At 43.5% G+C, this 20763-nt stretch overlaps 2 protein-coding genes across 3 annotated transcripts; one reads left to right on the top strand and one right to left on the bottom strand.

Annotated features, from left to right (window-relative positions):
* Positions 1-5170: 5170 nt before the first annotated feature.
* clint1a (clathrin interactor 1a) lies at positions 5171-15683 on the top strand. 2 transcript variants are annotated; one of them, XM_079167147.1, is made up of 12 exons: positions 5171-5313; positions 8705-8809; positions 9919-10015; positions 10353-10461; positions 10894-11055; positions 11185-11371; positions 11770-11989; positions 12080-12161; positions 12683-12748; positions 13224-13534; positions 14726-14927; positions 15018-15683. In XM_079167147.1, the coding sequence occupies exons 1-12, from the start codon at positions 5273-5275 to the stop codon at positions 15341-15343; spliced, it is 1908 nt and encodes a 635-aa protein (XP_079023273.1). In that variant the 5' UTR covers positions 5171-5272; the 3' UTR covers positions 15344-15683. The 2 variants fall into 2 exon arrangements, with proteins under 2 accessions (XP_079023273.1, XP_079023272.1); XM_079167146.1 differs by having other exon boundaries at positions 13221-13534.
* Positions 15684-18586: 2903 nt separating this feature from the next.
* Positions 18587-20739, bottom strand: lsm11 (LSM11, U7 small nuclear RNA associated; the record flags this gene model as incomplete). Its single annotated transcript, XM_079168208.1, has 4 exons — positions 18587-19020; positions 19442-19525; positions 19611-19750; positions 20286-20739. The coding sequence occupies 4 exons, from the start codon at positions 20737-20739 to the stop codon at positions 18724-18726; spliced, it is 975 nt and encodes a 324-aa protein (XP_079024334.1). The 3' UTR covers positions 18587-18723.
* Positions 20740-20763: the final 24 nt, after the last annotated feature.

Raw genomic sequence — 20763 nt, 5'->3', positions numbered from 1 at the left:
GGCGATTCAACTCTAAAACACCCTAATTACATCGACAAAGCCACTTTGTTTTGGTGCAGGATAAAATGTGAATGATTTAGCATATTATTATTATGCCTCTGAAATATTAACCAACCCCGGGGGACTTTATCTGCTCTTTTAAATATATGCAAATTATTTTATTTTGGTTTGGTTTGTTTCCAGTGACTTTTGTGAATTGTGTTTGGATAATTAAATGAGTGCGTGCAGATGTAGAATCGCAGGCAGTGCCTACACGATATGATGATCTGCCAGATTAGCATACAAAGAAGGAACGTTGCACCTCGACTGCTAATCGACTAACTTTTGTTTTCACTCCAACCTTGACCTATTTGAAACATCCACCCAGTGTCTGGTCTTGGAGTGGGAATGTAAACTGACTTTTAATTGATGAGACTCATTTGATATTGTCCTTCGTTCCGAAAATGTTTCGCTTGTGTCAGGCTCTTTCAATTATGACTCTGTGCTGTTTCACACGGCTCCACTGGATTGATGCTGTACTGCAGATCTACAGCAGCAGGCCACTGTGGCTCCACACTGACTTAGCACTCTTGGCATTGCCAGATTAGTGGGTGAAAACAGCCTACTTCAGGTACAATTATCTCCTATCCGAGGTTGAGAAGTTCTTTCAGATGACGTCGTGGACCTGGAACAGTTGATGTGCAGAGCGCCAACATTTCAGCTCTGTCTTACTTCACTGATTGCCTTGTGAATCCCTGATGGGTTCCGCTTCGTACATAATCATTTCCCTAACATGGGATAATTTGATTCTATTACTCTAACAACAGCGCAAACAAATTGCCTACGTAATTTATTGTGCCAATAATAGCAAAAACAGATGTGGTAATGGTGCTGCGGCTTCCCAACCTCACATTTATATGGACTTAAACTCAAACTGGATATAATCATTCAAATACATTTATGAACACCCAACCTCATGTTTACGTGAAACATGTCCTGTGTCTAAACATGCCTTGGTTCGGCAATGTGGCGATGCTCTGCCTTTGTTTCTTAATTCTAACACCCACACAGCTCAGGGTCTTTTTTCACGACTTCCCTTCAGCTTTTCCACGGCTTTTCTCTCTCTCGCTTATCGGGGTGATTTCCTGTGTGGAGGTTCAAAACACAAACAACATCCACGTATCTCCTCAGTTGTGTTATCTTTGCCAATACTGACTGCATTTCACTTCCCTACAGTATCTCACTGGAACCTCTGCTGTGCTCTCCCCTGTACTCTGTACCTCTCCATTCACTGGTGTTCCATTTGCCCTCTAAAGCCCTCTGCTCTGTCCCATTTCTACCATATAGCCTCGGGTCCTTTTTGACACCCCTGGCATGTTAATGGACCAATCGGAGACGCTGTCCTTGAGAATCTCACTTTGGCTCATTTTCATATCCCCCCCACCCTTTCTCTCAGATTTATAACCTCTGCTGCTTACAGCTCCAGATGTTTTGTTCAGTTTTTTACTCTCTGTAATTGCTAATTCAATCTGGTTGTAAAGGAGCAGATGCTCTCAGGACTTGAGCATACCTGTGTGGGTTTCTTTGCGTGTACGTGGGCTTTCTGGCCCATGTATAAAGCAACAGGATTTACTGTAACACCCTGACTCATAAACATAAGCCTTCACAATTACGCCCAGCTCATTTCCTCATGTAGGGGAATAAGAAAACAGCAGTGTTAACTTGCGGAGTAATCGCACACTCGCATCAACTTCCATTATACATTGAATTACTGCCCCCCTAAATCACGGCCGCTGATGTTTGCCGGTTAAGCAGGACTGACAGTTGGCTTTGGAGCTCCAAACTGTGGTGGGAGCCTCTCTCATCAGCCTCCCTGTATTTTTTTTTTCTATCATTTTTCTCACCAGGAAAAGTGGCAATCCAGTCCAGTTTAGAGAGTAAAATAAACAGACTGGTTATCCACAGGAATGCGAATGCTACTTTAGTCCCATTAGGAACATCTGTGTATGTGTTTTGAGATCACAGCGGGTTGTCTGTGCGACTTTGAACATGTGACAAGTGGCCTCATTGTTTTTAGCATAATTCAATACCTACATACTGAGACAGATATGCTCCGTGCACTTGCACACACATCCGTGCTGTACTCGCACACATTTACATGAAAGCATACACACACTCAAACATCAGTCCTTGCTTACATGCCCACACACACGCGCACCACAGTGGACCTGTCATGTGTCAGGGAGACAGGGGTCAGATACTGTGTGATGTGTGTGGGGGTTATATCGCTTGGGAAAAGGACTAAAGATCTTACCGGGGCTGCAAGAGGGCCAACAATAACAGCCTGAAATATAACAGCAGTGAAAGAACCCCTCGCTCTGACAGGAGGGAAGCCGGGCCCCATGCAAGTGACTCCACAGATCAGAACCTCTTCTGTGGGCACAAAGATGGACGGGGTCGTTGATTCATAGCTAATGTGCAAAACAAAGAACATTGTTTTCTTTTGACATTGTAAAACTGCAAAAGCAGAAGAAAAAAAAAAAAGCACAGAGTTTTTCAAAAGATTGGAAGCACATGTGCAGAGAAAGAATAATAGTGGAGTTGTAGGGCACATTCCCAAGTCGAGATGATGTTCTGACCACATTTGTCATGGGAACTTCAGCCATGTAAACACACAGCCTCGACCCCCAGTGGTCGCACTGACTGACACACACTCACGCCTGCACAGACCTCGAACACACACTCACCCTCTGTGCAATACGGCTGCCGTCTGCAGCACCAGAAAAGTCAGAGTGCCCCCTAGTGCTGCTTGTGTTACAATTACATCCTGTTTATCCGGCTTACTTTTTCATCTCCTTCAACTCCAAAGTTGTTAGTGACAACTTGGTCTCAGTAGACCAAATTGATGATCAACCGAGGAGCAAGATGATGAATGGAACGTGTTTATAAAATATGAAATATCAAGGAAAGGCTTTTTCCTCCATATCTAAAGAGAGAAAGTGGGTCTACAAGATTTCTTGCAGAGGATGTTTTTGTCTCTCTCTTTCTTTAAATGTAAACTGTCCAAAACCAAAACAAACTCCAAAGCTTGCTTTGACAGCACAATTTAACTGCATAGATATTGTTTGAGATCAGATTTCTGCAATTAAGCTTTCTGCTAACTCCATTTTTCCCACTAAACATACTGTATTTAAAACACACACACACATACAGACTCAACCCTGATTACACACACATGCATCCTATACATCAGTGTACAGAATTCTGATCTTTAAGGACAAGAGTTTTTCAATCAAAGCTTTGATTGAATACTTTGCCATCCTCAGCACTGGCACACTCACAGATACACACACATTGTTGACAGAGAGTGTCTTGAGCAACATCATTTACCACTTAGGCCCCTCCCCGAGGACCGTGCCATTCTTAATGTGTGGCAGATAGGTTGATAGCTCTGGTTTCTGTCGAGAAGTGCATGTCAATCAACAGCTCGCGTCAACGTCACCGAGGCAAAGTGTTTCTGAAAGATCTTTTTACTGAGTGCCTTTCCATCCATCCTCCTCCGACCCACACACTCGCACAAAAACACACTCGCACATGCACAAACACACACAGAGCCATTTCCATCCCGGCAATCACTTCTCCTGGAGTTCTCCTCTTCGGACGTGTAACAGTAATTGAGGTTGCTCCCTCGGGTGCAGTGCATTCTGGGCTGTTAAGTGCTGTTTCTTGTTGTTTTTTTCTCAAATGGGTTGTATTTTGGCTATTGTGTTGTTTCCTCCTGCTCTCCTATAGAAGTGTAAGCTGTGGGCCATATTTACACGTATCATTAGAGAATAGAGAGTAGGGCATCCGAGGGCTTATTTTGCCCACTGGAATATAAATCAATACGACAAACAGTCTTAATACTTTTTGCATACGCCCAGTCACAGGAGAATAAAAAAAAAGACTACCGACAGTCAATTTCTTTTTCCTCATGAATCGACTGTGTCTGTTTAAGATGATGCTCAGTCAGTCAAGGGTGTTCACTTGCTACGCTGACCTCCCTGCTCACCACATCGGGCCTGGCTTGAGTACACCCTGTGACCTTTCTGCGCGTTGATGACGTTGTCCGTCCAGAAGAGGGAGTGATTGATCTGGATTGACACAAACAGCCAGTGCCCTGCCTGGCCTGTCACACAGCATCACTGGGTCATTGTAGCATGCCTGAATGCCAGATGAGGAGGGATGGAGAACACACAGGGTGGTGACCTGCAGACGAGGATGTAGGCTATATAGTTTTGAAGAAGATGGAACACATTTGGCCAAAAAAGAAAAAAAAATGTTTTACAATAAACAACAGTTAGTAGTGTAAAGTGAAAGCCAACGAATATCACTTCAAAATGGAAACAAATAATAAATTGAGGATACAACATTAGAAATGGTCCTTTCTGGATAATGTAGCCCAACAGATACTAGATTTGAATATATACAAACACATAACACACATTTTTTGATAAAGATCCCTTAAAATGTTTTTTGTTTTTTTAAATAAACAAGACACTTCGTCAGTGCTCTCTGATGAAAAACTATTTAATGTAATTACCATTTTAAAATAACCGCAAACATATTTGGGTATTTCTGTGCTGTAATTTCTTGTTACTTGTTTACATCTACAGTGCTACCAATAAACAACATTACTGAATATCAGTCATACTCAACTGGATAAATGCTCACTTTATGCATCACTAACATGAATAGAAACCACATTAGCTATACAAAACCACATTGTAATTGCCCCAGGTAATGCTGTTGGACTACTTTTCCCAACCAGGGCCAATGGCATTTATATTATAATAGGATTTTTCTGTTGTTCTTTTTAATCCAGTTAACCTCCATGGATCCTTGATTGGATTGCAGAGGTCCTCAGAAATGCAAATCAGTTAAATATTTCCTCGGGCAACTGGTTTTCTCTATTGTTTTATATCCCTACAATTGGTTATAACTGTGTACGAAGTTGACAGCAGTTTTTTAAAACCATTTAAAAAGGGTTAATGTACATACAGTATCAATGCGGGAGACTGAGGCCCGGACGCTTATCAGGAACTACAAATCCAATGCTGCTTTACGCAACTTTGATGACGTTACATCGGCATTTCCCGTAGTAACCGTTCCTGCCTGTTGGTGCGTTTGCGCCTCCTGTCTTGAAAGAGAGGTGAAGAAGAGTTTACTTTACAGAGTTCAGGGTTTGGTTGCGGTGTTCGTGTGGAGTAAAGGGTTTTGTCCGAGGCAGAAAGCCCATTTTCACGGAGCCAAGATGCTGAACATGTGGAAGGTTCGGGAGTTGGTTGACAAAGCGTAAGTATCTACATGTCGCGTTGTGTGTGCTCTGTAGTTTACCTGTTTGAAAGAGACACGTACTCAAAACTTTGACGTCACGTCACTCGAACAAGTTAGCTAGCATGTATGCTACTAGCAAGTTAGTTAGTTAGCTGACTTTGACAAATACTATTTGTCTTAAGAGCGTCCTCTGTTTGTGACTGTCGTTTTGCCTGGTCTTTCGTTTAGTGTGGGATAACATTTACACTGTTATGAGATCACTTTAGCTTTTTGTTTCAGCATTTTGTCCGACAGTGTAAGCTAACTCACTTAGCCGACAAGCTAGCTAATTATCTAGCCTGCTGGCTAGGTGGCTAACCGACCATGCTAGCCAGCTAAGCTAGTTTGACAGCTCCTGGGCTCAATAATCAGCGGGCAGTTTGTATCATGTTAATACGTTAATGCACACAATCGTACCACCCTCGCTTGGCTACTTCTGTCTGGAAGTATTTGTAAAGCTTCACTGAGTATAGACATGCGTTACTCTCCTATATGATTGTTGACACTTGTAGCTAAGTTAACGTTACACTTCATGCTACAGTAGCAATAACGTACTGTAGATTAAGTCCGCTGATAAACAAAGTAACACCACATGATTGAATTGCTTTGTTTGTTTTATACCCTAGAACGCTATTATAGTGGAACTAGCAAGACTACTTTAACAAAGACCTCAACATGTCTAAATGTCGAACGTATTACCTCATAATACAGAACGTTTTACAGCTTTTCTCTACACAACTGATGCAGCAACTATAACCATGTGCAATGTTACGTTACAGCGCTCTTTTTACACGTTTGTTATATCACTACATGTGGTTAAGCTATATTAGCTTCATTGTTTTTGTTGCGATGTAGGACGCTGAAGAACAACAACAGCGCCACAACAGTGCACTTATTAACCAGTGACCAGTGAGCCTGCAGTGTTTTGCAACCTGTTGGTGGATGTCCAGCTGATAACTTAAGTTCAAGGATTTGATGATATAAGCTCAACACAGCAATTGCTGTACTTTCCACCAGGTTTTGATTGGAATTAAGATGGAGTTTGTCTGGCAAAATGTAAAGACTGTGCCAAAAAAGCATGTACACTGTGAATCCCTGGTGCTTGTGCACTCATAATGAGTCATAGTTTGATGGCCTTGACAGTCTGAGCCTGCATGGCTAGCAGCAGTAATGTACCTGAAAGTATATACCAGCCAAGCCTGAACTTAGGCAACACCTTGGGGATAGCATGTCTTTTGTTCCGCTTTGAACACTGGTTTACTTACAGTTGCTGACTAAACGTGAGCATGTTCTTCTGCACTGTAGGGTTATAGGTTATTGCACAATTTTTCCTCCCTTCAAAGTTTTAATGGCTAATTCTGCAGACCCAGGGAGACAATATGGTGTTCTTAAGTCCATCCAAGAAGGCATTCCTGATGAATGCACTTGTCTCCCTGGAGTGTGACCTCCTGAAACATGGGTTACTGGGAGAGAGAGAGACAGAGAGGGGACCAAGACAGAGAAAAGGGGAAAAGTGCAAGTTTTAAAGATGGGAGTTTCCATGTTCAATTTCCTCCTAGTTTCTTTGAAATCAAGGGTGTTGAAAGAGCTTGTGTTTTGTAATAATCAGAAATTGTCCCTTTTTTAGTATTGACTCAAATTATAAATGATTTGCATTCAGTGTCACCAAGCTGGGAGTCATTCACACGAACTGTGTGGCATAATGCAACATTTCCTGTTTAATGGTTAAGGTGAGGCTTTTGCTGAGGCAGGACATGCAAGCAAATGTTTTATCCTGTTTCAAGTTGGTCTTGCAATGAGTGGAAGCACCGTTTGTTATGTGAAGAATAAGGTTCAATTGGATTAATGAGTAACAGCACGCACTACAGCAATTTATCAGAAATCTGTGTGATAGTGCGTCACTGTGAGAGAGTATCACAACTTCCGTTTTATCTGGCTGATAGCTAGGACAGGGCCCACAACTACAAAGAGATAAGAAGTCGCAATACTATATCATATCCTCTTGTGTTTTGCCTGTCATTCCTCCAAACATGTAGCTTTGTGCAGTTAGTAGCATGGCACACAATGTAATCACAAAGACTCCTCAAAACTAAATGAAACCTGAACAAACACATGACTGATACTAAAACACAGATAGAGTCTCGTCCAGGGCTGAAGTGAGTGTAATATGAAGAACAATGGCATCAGAATTACGTTTCTCATACATAAAGTTACTGTAACCCGTGGTCCTCATCATCACCATCATCTAAAAAACCCTGGCACGGTCATTTTCAAATAATTTAGTTGTCATAGACGAAATTTTACAAACGAGTGTATGTTGTCCGAGTAGTAACCATACCAAGCCGCTTGCAGTAGTAATACAACTTTTTTTCTATAACCAAAGCGAAAGATGTCTATCTCCACCCATCAGTTCAATGCTGCTCTCTCAGGCCCTGCACGTTATATTGCTGATGTGGCAGAAGTGAGGAAGGAAGGCTGTTTTTGGCTGAAGCTGTGACGGCGCTTACTAAATTATTTGGAATACGGTGCCTGTTTTTTTTTTTTTTATAGATTATACGTCTGTAGTCCTGTAAGAAACCATTCTCATTTAAGGTTATAGAATACGAAATGACTGCACCAAGGCCAGTAGCCATGGAGAAGGTTCTGGCTGTATGCCGCACATACTCGACTCAATTTCCACCTCAATGTAAATGTGCCGGAGTTAGTTAGAGAGCAAATGTTTGTCCACAGCCCCTCGGAAGGTTATTACAAATCCGTGGCTTAATATCATCAATACAATCCAACAGCACACACTATTGTACAGCACAATACAACACAATTTGAGACGATGCGACAAAATACATATATCATGATTCTGAATATGTTGACAGGCTGCCAAACCCGCCAACTTTGTTGAGTACGCAATTTAGAAAACAAAACTCTCTATTTACCTGAGATTATTAGTGAGCCACCATTTATACTGTCGGTTTCCTCTCTTTTGACTTCCCTTTTTATTTCCGTTTTACTTTCTTAGAATGTCAACAAGCAAGAGCTCGCCCACAGTTTTACTCTGCTCCATTTGACATCTCATTCATGTGTTTATTTTGAACACAGATTTGCATTTGCTTGTTTAGTTTCCTATCTTTGGTTTTGATGAGTGGTTAGACTAAGAGCACACACACACGCACACACACGAGCACTCCCTATTGTCCCATTGTCGTTTTAGCCTCTGAAAGGACAAGTGTCAGGGTGTGGCTCTAATAAGAGAACCTTTCAAATACTGTTGTCCACGTTGTGGTTATCTAGGAGGCCACATATTTTAAACTGCCATGCAGAATCCTGAACATAAGCAAGATTAATGAAGTAATGTCTCTTTTATCATACTGCACAGAACCAACGTGGTGATGAACTACTCAGAGGTGGAGTCTAAAGTCAGAGAGGCCACTAATGACGACGCATGGGGACCATCGGGACAGCTGATGAGTGATATCTCCAGGTAAGGACAACTCGTAGTGTTGTACGATATGTCCCGCTGAAAAGCACCGCGGGTGTTTTGTTCATAAAGTCAAATTGCAGAAAGATTTTCCCCTAAATGATCATTTGTATAACAGCTACACAACCTGTTTGTTTGAATTTGTGAAGAAAACTTAACAAGTGAATGAAGAATCCACAAACTGAAGTAAATTCGGGGGGGGCAAAACCTTGTCAAAGCATCAACTCTCACAAAGCTCCTGCACTATAATCAAGTCTCATTTATACAGTCGTATGCTCACTACTTCCCAAACACGCATTCTAGCTAAAAAAAAAAAGGCCAGTTGTGTGCCTGTGCAAGCATGAGATTGTTTATTTGGGAGTGTTTTAACACGTAAAGTTTAGTGAAAATGCATGTTTGGACGGTAGTGAGCATACTGCTGGATAAATGAGGCTTTGATCGTATTTACTTCAGTTCAATTCGATCCAGACTTTTCTCTGTTTTTGTATTCTTCTTTCACCGTAGAGAAAAGTAAAGTTTTTCTTCACAAATTCAAGGTATTACTGGGTGAATAATTGATATACAAATGGTTAATTTTGGGGTTAATGTATTCCTTTTAAATCTCTTTTTGACTGCAGGAACACTTTTTAGGAAATTCCCCTCTATTTCGACCACAGGAACCCATTTTAAGCTTGGGTTTTTTTGACACATGACCACAAAAGTTTCCAAGGTAGTATTTTTCTGCTGCCCAGAAACTACGGTGCTACTGTAGTCAGTTCCGAACACACACAAGCCTCACAACAGCATTCCTTCAAGCTGCTGCAATCAGTACTCAGGCAGAGATAGGAGTGTTAAGATGGTCTGTTGTTAGTGACATTTAAATGCTAATTATGTAGCTGACTAGCTGATCCTTGCAGTGACACACAGACAAAAATGTCCCAAAGGAACCTGTCGCCCCTGAAATACTTTGAGTTTAGTTCCTAGGGCTCCGTGGTACAAAGTAGTCTTCCTTCAAACGCTGTAAACAGACTAACCAGTCCAATTGTTGTTTGCCATGCATTGGAGATTAAAACATTTTCCCTAACAGTACGTCTCCCTCTTTCTCTTTCTTCTGTCAATGTTTATGTAATCAGAGCCACCTTCATGTATGAGCAGTTCCCAGAGGTGATGAACATGCTGTGGGCCCGCATGCTGAGGGATAACAAGAAGAACTGGCGGAGAGTCTACAAGGTCTGCCACAGCACTGTTGCAACATCCCACAAACAGACACGTTCGATTACGACTCAGGGCTTGAAGGCCTAAGCAACAAATACAGTTGTGATTTTTACCTAAAACTTTTGACCAGACCCAACTCAGAGCCATCTGTTAACTTTAACGTCAAATGTTCTCCTTATTACTTACAGGCAGATATAATATTTTTTATAAAAACTCACAAAACAAAAATGGTTGACGTTGAATAGAAACAGCTGATGCTTCACACAGTTAACGTGCTATGAATTGAGGGTTGCGATGAATCAAATTGTTCCCATAACAAGTTAAGACTTGACACTTGTTGTGTGTTTCTCAGTCCCTGCTGCTGCTGGCCCATCTCATCAGGAATGGATCAGAGAGGGTTGTTACCAGTACCAGAGAACACCTGTATGACCTCAGATCATTAGAAAGCTACCACTTTGTAGGTAAGATATCCTTCTGCATGATTTCTCTCATTTATACCATCTGTGCATGTTGGAGGACCGAAAAACACTTTTAAATGTTGCTTTGATTATGAGAGACACTCTCCACACCTCAGCATTGTAGAGTTTAGTGTTGATTAACAATAGCTTCAGTGTGAGCTTTAATGAATGAGTAGAGGCCCTAAGCACTGCTTAGTCCACAAACCCTTAAACCACACACACACACACACACACACACACACACACACACACACACACACAGCTCTAAAGCTGCTTTCACTCTTCCCAACCATGTGTGTATTTGAGGTGCAGTTTACAAAAAATAACTTTCAACTTTCCCGATACTCTTATCTGTTGCCCGTGTGTGGTTTGAATACATTGTACAGTTGACACAAAGAGTTGCTGATTCATTCATTATTGTTTCTGTGTCTCTAGATGAGAACGGGAAGGACCAAGGTGTGAATGTGCGTCAGAAGGTGAAGGAGACGGTAGATTTTGTCCAGGATGACGAACGGCTAAGGGATGAACGGAAAAAGTCCAAGAAGAACAAAGACAAATTCATCGGGGTATCCTCAGACAGTATGGGGTACCGATACTGTAAGTTCTCAGTTGAGTAATGTTAAGCGGGCTTATGATCAACAAAAACGTTTGGGTTTTAATAAAATTCATGTCCTCTTTTTCTTGCTTCTATCTCCTCTTCCACCTACTTGAATCCCTTCCCTCCAGCGGGGGACAAGTACGACTCCAGCGATAACAGCCGGGGAAAGTGGGACGACGACTGGGAGAGGAATAAAGGGCAATTCCCCTTTAGCGAGAAATTTGGGGAGATCAGCGACAAAATCGGTAGCACCATCGACGACACCATAAGCAGATTTAGGAAGAAGGAGAGAGACGACTCACCGGATCGATTTAGGTAGGAGACGGACAAGTTCTCTTATTTATATTTAGTGCCATTTGGAGCTGAAAGGTTCAAACCATGTTCCAAATATGAACAAACAAGAAGCCCCCACCACCAAAATTAGAAAATAGAAGAAATGACACTTGATTTCTCTCTCAATCTGTTTTCTGAGCACTGCTTTCAATGGGCCCTTTATTTTCACATTAGAGAAACCAGTCAAACCTTTCAAATACATTGTGAATATACCTGTAAATTAAATGGTTAAATAAATACTGATCAGGCCAAGAATAGCCACAAAGAGACTGTAGATAACAGTAAGGCCTCATCCAGAACGTGGTTTGTTCTTTTTTGTTCCTTCATGGAAATACGAAGACGATCTGTATCCTCAACCTGGGCCGTTATTGTCTCCATAGTGACCACGACGAGGACCGGGGTCGCTCGTCTCAGAATGGCCAGTCAGGAAAAGAATTCAAAGATGAAGAGGAGACCGTAACCACCAAGAGTGTACACATAGTCCAAGCAACAGAGACTACAGCAACACGGAAGAGAGGAGGGGTCCCGTCTAAGACAGTGGACTTGGGAGCCGCAGCCCACTATGTGGGAGATAAGAGCCCGGTCACCACCACCAAACAGGTAGCAAGAGCACATGCCAACATCAACTTTATTGATACCTGTATAGTTGTGCATGGACCCTGATCTTTTTGTAAATGTTGTTTATTCCAGCCAGCAGCCCCCCAGCCCTCCAGTACCATCCTAGCTGACCTATTTATGGTGGACTCCACACCGAGCCAGCCGGCCGCCACAGGTATAATGTCACTAACTTCAAGTAACACCCTGACATTTTGTGAAATGCGCCTGTTGCTGTTGCTGTCTCACCCGAGAAGATTTGGATCAATTCCTATGCTGAAACCCACAGAAATGCAACTGACACCAGACACATGCCAAACTACGCCTTCCAGAAGCCCCAAATATGTTACTTATTCTCAGCAAACAAGCTAGACACCAGTAACTCCACAGTGACTGCAGGACTACACTCTGCAGTGACGATGCCCAGCTGCTGGTGCTAGCTTCAGATTTTTGCGGACAGCACGGGGAGGGACTTGATGTATAGGAACTAAGTGCGCCAGATGTTTTTGGAGCAGTCCCTGGTGAATGCAGAGGGCGGGAGCACTGAACAGATGTTTGGTCCTCTCCACCTATCCACTGCCACCACCCCTCCCCTTCCCCCCTACACTTCTGACACTGAAGGAATGCTAACTATGGTAGAATGACACCTGGAGCTCGCTTGTTTCAAATTGATGTGTTTGTGTCTCTATCTCAATGCAGACCTGATCAGTGGATTTGCTGACTTCTCCTCACCTGCTGCCTCCGGCGGCCTCTCCTCAGTATCTGGTTGGTTTCAAGACTTTTTTTTTCTTTTTTTCTTGCGTTTCTTGCGTGTGTGCATGTGTGTGCTGTGCTTGTTGCAGCCATACTGCTAGAATATTCAGAGAGAAGCCCTGGCCATATGGAGCCTGCTACCTGCTCTGCATAACAAGAACAGACACACATCAACTCCTGTTATGGATGACAAGGAGACAGGGACAGAGGAAGACGTTGGTGGGGGTGGAGGGAGCTGAAAGAGATTGAGAGGAGAGATAGAGACAACATGCAGAGCCAGTTCAATGAAAATTTAAAACGTGGCACCAGTGGTCACTAAGAATGCCCCGGATAAAGCAAGACTGGCCTTGCGGAAGACTCTATTGTTTATTCTTAATTGATATGACGGGTCCAGATGCTTTAGTGACTTTTGTTTGCAGCTCACAATGGCAAATATAGACATTCATGCAACTGTTTTTTTTTTTTCTTCTCTTTCTTGGTGCAGCAGCACCTTCCTCGAGCAGTAATGGAGACTTTGGAGAGTGGAACGCTTTCCCCGGAGGTCAGATGCCAGCATCTGCTCAGACTGTCGACACCGGCGGAAATGACCTTTTTGGAGCCATGGCAGGTCCTGCCCTCGCCCCCACCCCCACCCCCGCCCTCGCCCCCACCCCGGCTTCAGGCTCCGGTCCTGCCTCAGCAGACCTGTTTGACTTGATGGGGCCAACCCAGTCCCTCAGCTCCTCCCAGAGCCTCAACTTTAGCATGAGCAGCACACAGAGCATGAGCAGCACCGTCCTGCCCCAGTCTAGGTCACAGGTATGCGTGACTGCACTCGTACAAACACACATCAGGCACACACATCCTCCTTTTTAATCATTTATTTATATACATATCATTACAAGACTCATGAAGGGTGCTTAAATTATACAGGTGGAAACAAAATATCCTCAGGAAAATAACGATGCACTTTATAATTCAGTTTTTATGAATGCAGAGCTAGACTGATACATTTTAAGATCATATTTATTTTATCATAGCTATATGTGTTGGTTACTAAATTACAGCATATTATGTTGATAAAAACACTTAATGATTTAAATCTCTCTTAATATCAGTATTGGCCCAAGAGAATGACTCGAGTAACTAAATACTTCAGACATTGCTAAAGGTGCTAAATTTAAAATTCAGAGCATATCTATTGCCTCTCAACGGCTAAATTTACCCAGTTGTTGGATGTGTTTTTTGATTTGGCCATCAACTATGAGTGCTACGAGTAATATTGTGGCATCGACCAAGAACCTTTTAACCACGTCACGCCATTGTATGAAGCAGGAAATAAATGGATGTCAAACGATTCAAGAAATTCTACATTTAAAGTAGTGTTCCAGTGCAAATATTAAACGATTTAAAAATAACATTTACTCGATTTTTTTTCCCCTGATGTGAACCACATTAGTCCGCATGCCTTTTTATAATAAAGACAGGCCTTGTGTGACTGAGCGATGGAGGACAAGCATGATGGCGGAGGGTTAAACAGGCAGCCTCACCAGATGCTCGTCTCTCCCCCCAGAGACCGCCCACTAACCACCCACTCCTCCTGCTCCTGACACACAGAATGAGAAGAATCAATTTTGAGTTACAGAAACATTAAAAAGCCAAGGAAAGCCTGTGGATGTCGACTGTATTTCCATGTTAAAAGGTTGTTGACCTAAAAAAAAAAAACCTCATTCTTTGTTTCACTAAGACGACGCCCACCACTCCTTTCCCCTTTAGTTACTGTAGATGTTTTAATGAGCTCAGACAGACAGCAGCTGATTTCTGACAGTATTGAGGGTAAGTGGGAGTTTCGAAGGCCTTGAATTATAAGACAGAACTGTAACGTCTCATCATGTATTTCAGTGTTGGAGTTGTTATCCGTCTTATCTCTGTGTACGTCTGTGATTTTAGTTTGGATGAGCTCTTTCTCTAACTTTGCGTCTGTCTAACTTCGTCTCTCGTCGTTGCCAGCCCCTACAGAACATGGGGGGTCCTCTTCAACCGCAGTCCGTCCTGCCTATGCAGCAGGGAATGGCCTCTCAAGGTGCCGGAGCCAAAGCAGCCCTCCCTGCCACCTGGTCAGACCCCTCCGTGAACATCAGCCTGGACTTCCTGGGCCCGGGCGCGCTCCCACCCAAGCAAAGCCAGCCCACCCTCAACACCCTCCAACACGGTGAGAGGACCGGTAGATCTGGCTTAAATGGTGACACCGTAACCAGGCTCTCCTCCTCTTATTAATTGCATTTTGTTCTGTCATTTCCAGGCATCCAGACACCTGCCAACATGCTCTCCCAGGGATTTTCCGGTATGAGCCTCGGAACTACAACAGTCCAACCGCCTGTAAATCCCATGATGCACCCTGGTGCTGGCATGGGAATGGGCATGGGCATGGGGATGGCAACCAACCAGGGCATGGGGATGGCAACCAACCAGGGCATGATGGGGATGGGCATGAACATGGGGATGCCACAAGGAGGTATGGCCATGGGGATGCCCAACGCTATGGGGATGGGAATGGGGATGAACCCTGCAATGGTCCAACAGCCCAAACACGACGCCTTTGCTGACTTCGGCAACTTCGGAAAGTGATAGAACTTGCAGAGAAAAGATGTGGTGGAGTGGTGGTCTCTCTCTCTCTCGCTTTCTCTCTTTCTCCCTCCCCCCCTCTCTCCCCGTCCATTGGTAAAGGATTGTTATGAGCTGCAAACAAAGAGTACTTGAATAATGTCAACTATCACAATACCAATACCCTGCAATCTCCTGTTTTGTTTTTTTTAGAAATGCTGTGTAGTGATCTGGATCTAAATGAACGTGTTTGTCTTGTATTTGAACCAACGATCTGTCAGAGTGGTAGTCAGACTCACACTGATGGCAGTGTGCCTTGTTGGTTACTTAAGAGTCGGTGAGAAGAAGGAAGAGTGTGCCAGAATGTCGGGGGGGGGGGGTGGGGGGGGGGGGGGGGTTTGCTTTATAACCTCAATCAAGTGAAATTACCAGAATAGCAAAACAATATCAGTAGCTGCATAATTTAACTTTACAGAATATGTTTTTTTTTGAATAACATGATCAGCCATTTTAACTTTCTAATGTACATTTAAGAATATCAAGTTACCTCTTTTTATGTCATTGCTCTTCCTTTGACCTGTAAATAGAAATCTGGAGCCCTTGCAGATAAGTTATGAAGTTCCTTTACGAGAGGCGGTGTGCGAGTGTGAAGAGTTGTATCATGCAGACCAAATCTGATACCAATCCCGACCCATAACGAAGCACATTGACACCGTGTCTTTGTACAGAATTGTCCACACACTCCAGATGTGGCCTGTCAGTGCTGCAGTGAAAGTAATGAAGGAGTGTTTGGAGCGAAGGTTATCCATTTAATTTGAGGAGTTTCTCCTTCAACGGACCATCATTTGTGGCCTTTCTTATTGCTATAAATATATATATATTTTACTTATGAAGACTATTATAATCAGTTTGCATCCAAATGAGATAATCAGTAGGTAGAAAAGGCCTCATACAGGGGTTGTGGGTTCTTAATTACAGCACAGAGTGCCTGAAAGACATTTTTTTTTTCCTCTTCAGTTCAAACCTCTTAGACGGAAACTATGTGACGTGTGCAGTGCTGAGGCCGGCTATCAGACCTGAGCGTCTGTACTGTGTACAAACATCTGCGTTTGTGCTAATGCCTCAAGCCACGCGTACACACATCGGATGCAATCGTGTAGTTACTTCGCTCCCCGTTTTGTTCGTCCCACGCGCGCGCACATACACAAGTCAGCGGTAACTTCAAAAACAGCCCAAGTTGAAAAAGATTGCGTCCAGCTGTTAAACGTTCATCTCGGTAAATGCGGCCCTCTCACCTTCCGTCTCTGTTACACTTTTTTTTTTTTTTTAAACAGCAATCTCAGAAACCGTGTTACCGTCATAACCGGAAGATGTATGAGAGGGGAGCGCTTTTTGCCCGTCGGTACTGTCCCGGTAGGTTGGTGGTGAGGGGTTAGCGCATAATGACCAGTGCACCAGCTCACTGGTCTGGTAGACGTATATACAACACATTGCTCCTCAGCGGTTCAAGTGCCTGCCGGTGGTTGCCTCCTGACCCTTCTAATGAGTGATAAGTAAATCTCGGCTGCCTAACATTTTTTTTTTTTTAGTACGTCAACGACTAGATGAATAATTCACTGACCAGAGGAGAAGGCGGTGGGTTCTGCAGCCCCAGAGAGCATTGAGGTTCTTGAAGCTTTCCTACTCTCCCGAGGGCTCGAGCGGCTGAGCACACTAACACGTAGTAGCCTTTGCGTCGGAGCCTGAAGCATTAAAATGACCAAAATCTGTTTGCTGTTTTTTCTAAAATATATCAGTAGAGGTTTGTTTTATTCATTTTGTACTTGCAATTGATTTGATCTTCTCTAAAATGGGATTGTTACTGAAACACTAGCATATGCAAATGTACAAAAAAAGAAAATCCTTTGAGAAAATGAAATTTTGCATTGTTCCCATTTCGATTTGATTTCCACATTGATTCTTTATCTACAACATTAAACAGTTGATTGAAACGTGTTAATGGTGTGTGTTATTTGGTGTGCTGTGTCATTAGCCTCATTCAAAAGAGCTTCAAGCAGCAAAAGAGGACGCCGCCGCGCTCGACTTTGAAATTACATTTAGTTAATGCGAGTTTGTGAACTTAGTTGTTTGAGGTAATAAAGAAAGGTCGACGGTAAATATGCACAATTCACAAATTACATTAATAAGGGCAGGAAGCGACCAATGTAGCCAATCAGACGATGCCACTGCAAAGTGAACGTGCAGGAGCAGAAAGTAGATCACACCAAGACATTATGGGATGAAACCGCCAACACGTCCACTGGAATAAGGCTTATTGAGACTGGTGCAGAGGATGGAGTTTAACGTAGAGAACTGTTACTTTGTCCTTTAATATCATTCAGCTGATGTACAGTTTGCCCTGATTACTCTGTGATCCACTCAGGAAGGTTGTGTAGTCTAATTGAGGCGCGTCTCTTCACCACCAGTGCTGTGCCCTTCTCATAGTGTACCGAGGTTTGTTGGAACACACTGTGACAAACACTACTAAAACACAGCTTGCGTTAAACAATTGACCCCATTTTCCACTCTCTGGAGAGGAGGCCTGTTAAATGGGCTACACTAATAATACATATATATATGAAAAGTAACAGTATATATATATATATGAACAGCTACTGCTAGAATGTGTCCCATTTAGGGCATGAAAATATATAGAAAGAGGGTCAATTAAACTCCGCAGTCAAATTAAGAAAAACTAAAATAAGACATTCAGACCCAGAAACATCGCAACATGCAATCATTCTGTGCCGCTCATCCAAAAGTAACCTCTGCCGGTTTCAAACAGGGAAAAAAAACATCTTTACAACTTCCATGAGATGCAGTAAATTGTGCTTTTATGGGTAATGTGCCCATTAAAGAGTAAAAGCAATCTGAGACGTCAAGACAAATGACAGCTTTTGAGTGCCATCTGCAATCTCGAGCTTCACAAACTCAATTATTCATAATGCATTTATGAAGTCCGCTGAGACTGCGCTGTCATTCCTGCTCAAACTAACGGGGAAAGCAACATAAAGGGACAAGCTCTGGGAGATGACAATGGCCCCGCAGATGGCACTAATGTGTTTATGCTGCCACCTGCTGGGTAATAACCATAACACACGCGCAGTTATCGTGTCGAAATAAATTCCTTTTAGTGGCTGTCAAGACAACAAAGCAAGACAAGAAATGACTATAATAAGAAGTGAGAAGCTTTTATTCCTCAAAAATCAAGATCATTTCTCTGGTGGGCAGAGAAAAACCTCCATATCAATATGATATAACATTCCTCGTTTGATTCCCCTGAATCTAATGAAATCAAATCTCCAGCAGTTCATTTCAGATTGGTTGTAGCCCAGCTTTCTGTTATCAGACCGAGGACAGTATACTCAGAGTGGCTGTGGGTTAACCAGGAGCACGTTCTCCCCCCGGATGAAGAGCTGGTTGATGTGGCGCGTGTGGACCCTGCCGTACGTCTGGGCCTTCAGCGAGACTCTGCGTTTGTCCCGTTTGATTCCAACATCGTCGGACAGCTTGGAGTCCGTCCCGCCGTCCCCTCTCTCGCCGGTCGAGTGAGCGGGCTGGTTTTTCGGGGCACTCTTGGGGTTCGCCGGCCCATGCTCGCCGGCTGTTTCCTGTGGCTCGTCACCTCCTGGGTTCTCCTGGAGCTTCAGCTTCTCAAAGAGCTGCACAGAGATGTCAGTCGCATTAACGTGAAATTTACAACACAACATTTTGATTTTCATATTTATGGTCGTCCTTTTTTTTTTTCCGGCAACAGCCTTTAATTGCCTCTCTCTATAGCGGGGCATGCATGTAATCCAGCATCACTGTTACTGCTAATACTAACAATACGTCTTACTGCTGCTAGTTCATATGAAAAGAAACAAGGCATTCCTTATGTCAGATAAAGGTACATTAAAAAAAAAGAGAATATTTTTTAGATCAGTTTTAAATATTTCAGGGAGCAATGAAACAGGAAGGAACAGCCACAGTAAGATGAAGAGCTCAATGCACACGTCCCAAGTCCTCAGCAGGGTAACGGACCTCACTGTGCCCTGCACAGGTAATGCAAGTAATGTATTCCAGTTGAAAACTAGGGCCTACCCGTGAAATGGTGAGGGCCTTTTCGTGGTAGAACGCCTCTCCCAGCAGAGGCTCTCTGTACGTCTCATCGACATCTACCATCGCCTGGTGAGGAGAAATAATAAACAAATAGTGACGAGGACAACATTAAGACGTCATGTTTCACAGGGACACGAGTGTGAGAGCTCACCATGTTCCAGAACTTGTCGAAGGCCACGACAAAGCCGGAGCACACTCCCCTCAGTCCCTTGAAGGTCCTGATGTGAACTTTGACTCTTATCCTCTCCTGGACACATCTGTACAGCTCGCCCAACGGACTGCCTGTGCACACTGAAGACACGCGACCAACGGGTTACTCAACTGTCTCCACAGCCATTAAGTGATCGACGAAAACATGCAAGAGTTAGAACTAGATTTGAACTTTTCTATTGGATGATGAATAGAGAATCTCTGGCTACAGCTTCTGAGGATTCACTGTCAAGCTTAATATTAAAATACATCACAGCATGGCCTCAGAATAATGGGGATTTTCTCTTATCTTCTCATGTTTATAGATATTCACAACACGACTGTGTTTTATGTTGTGCCTTCAGCCTCAAGGTAATAATGGAACATGTCTGGTTTCCCATCTGAAGAGCAGGACGATGCCCTTCCGTAAAGTGACTGTAAAGGTTGAGACGTGTCTGAAATGAAATTATTATGAAGGAGTCATAACCATAACTGGGACATAACTTATTAATAGAGAGGCTTTAAGAGGCCCTGTGCATTGTGTGCAACTTCTGTGCAGCACTTGCACTCCCACCAGAAGCAGGGTTAATGTGCTGACGTTGTTGTTGTTGTTGTTAGTGGTGGTTGTTGAACCTACGGGGCATCCTCGTCAGGACGTTTTTCTGCGTCTTCTGCCTCCTTCTCCGCGCCGTGCCGCTGCTCTCCCCCTGCTCGGACACCGGGTTGTTCACAATGAGCTTCTTCAGCCTCTCGATGCGTTCTGGGTCCGCCACCCCTTTCATCGCCTCCCGCCGTCTTTTCTCCACGTTCTCCGGTTTGGCTCTGCCCCGGCCGCCCTTCATGAAGCTCTCGTACGCCGCCACATTGTTGAAGCCCTTGATATTTGGGAAAGGAAGCGGTACCGTCGGCGAGTACAAGGCCAAGAGCGGGTCAAAGTTATCAGAACAGACGTCTGTTTTGTCTGCGTCATCGTCCCCGGCTTTTCTGCCCGCAGCCGCTTCGTGCTCCGCTGCCGGTGGCGCTCGTGAACAGCCTGAAGCGACCGTTTCTTTAATGTCCGACTTTGGACTTTTTCTTTCTCTCTCCTCCATGTTTGAAACAGCCGCAGATGAGCA

This window comes from Pholis gunnellus (assembly GCF_910591455.1).
Source record: "Pholis gunnellus genome assembly, chromosome: 10".
Lineage (NCBI taxonomy): Eukaryota > Metazoa > Chordata > Actinopteri > Perciformes > Pholidae > Pholis > Pholis gunnellus.
Note: the sequence above shows the minus strand (reverse complement) of the source record. Positions and strands in the feature narration are given on the sequence as shown.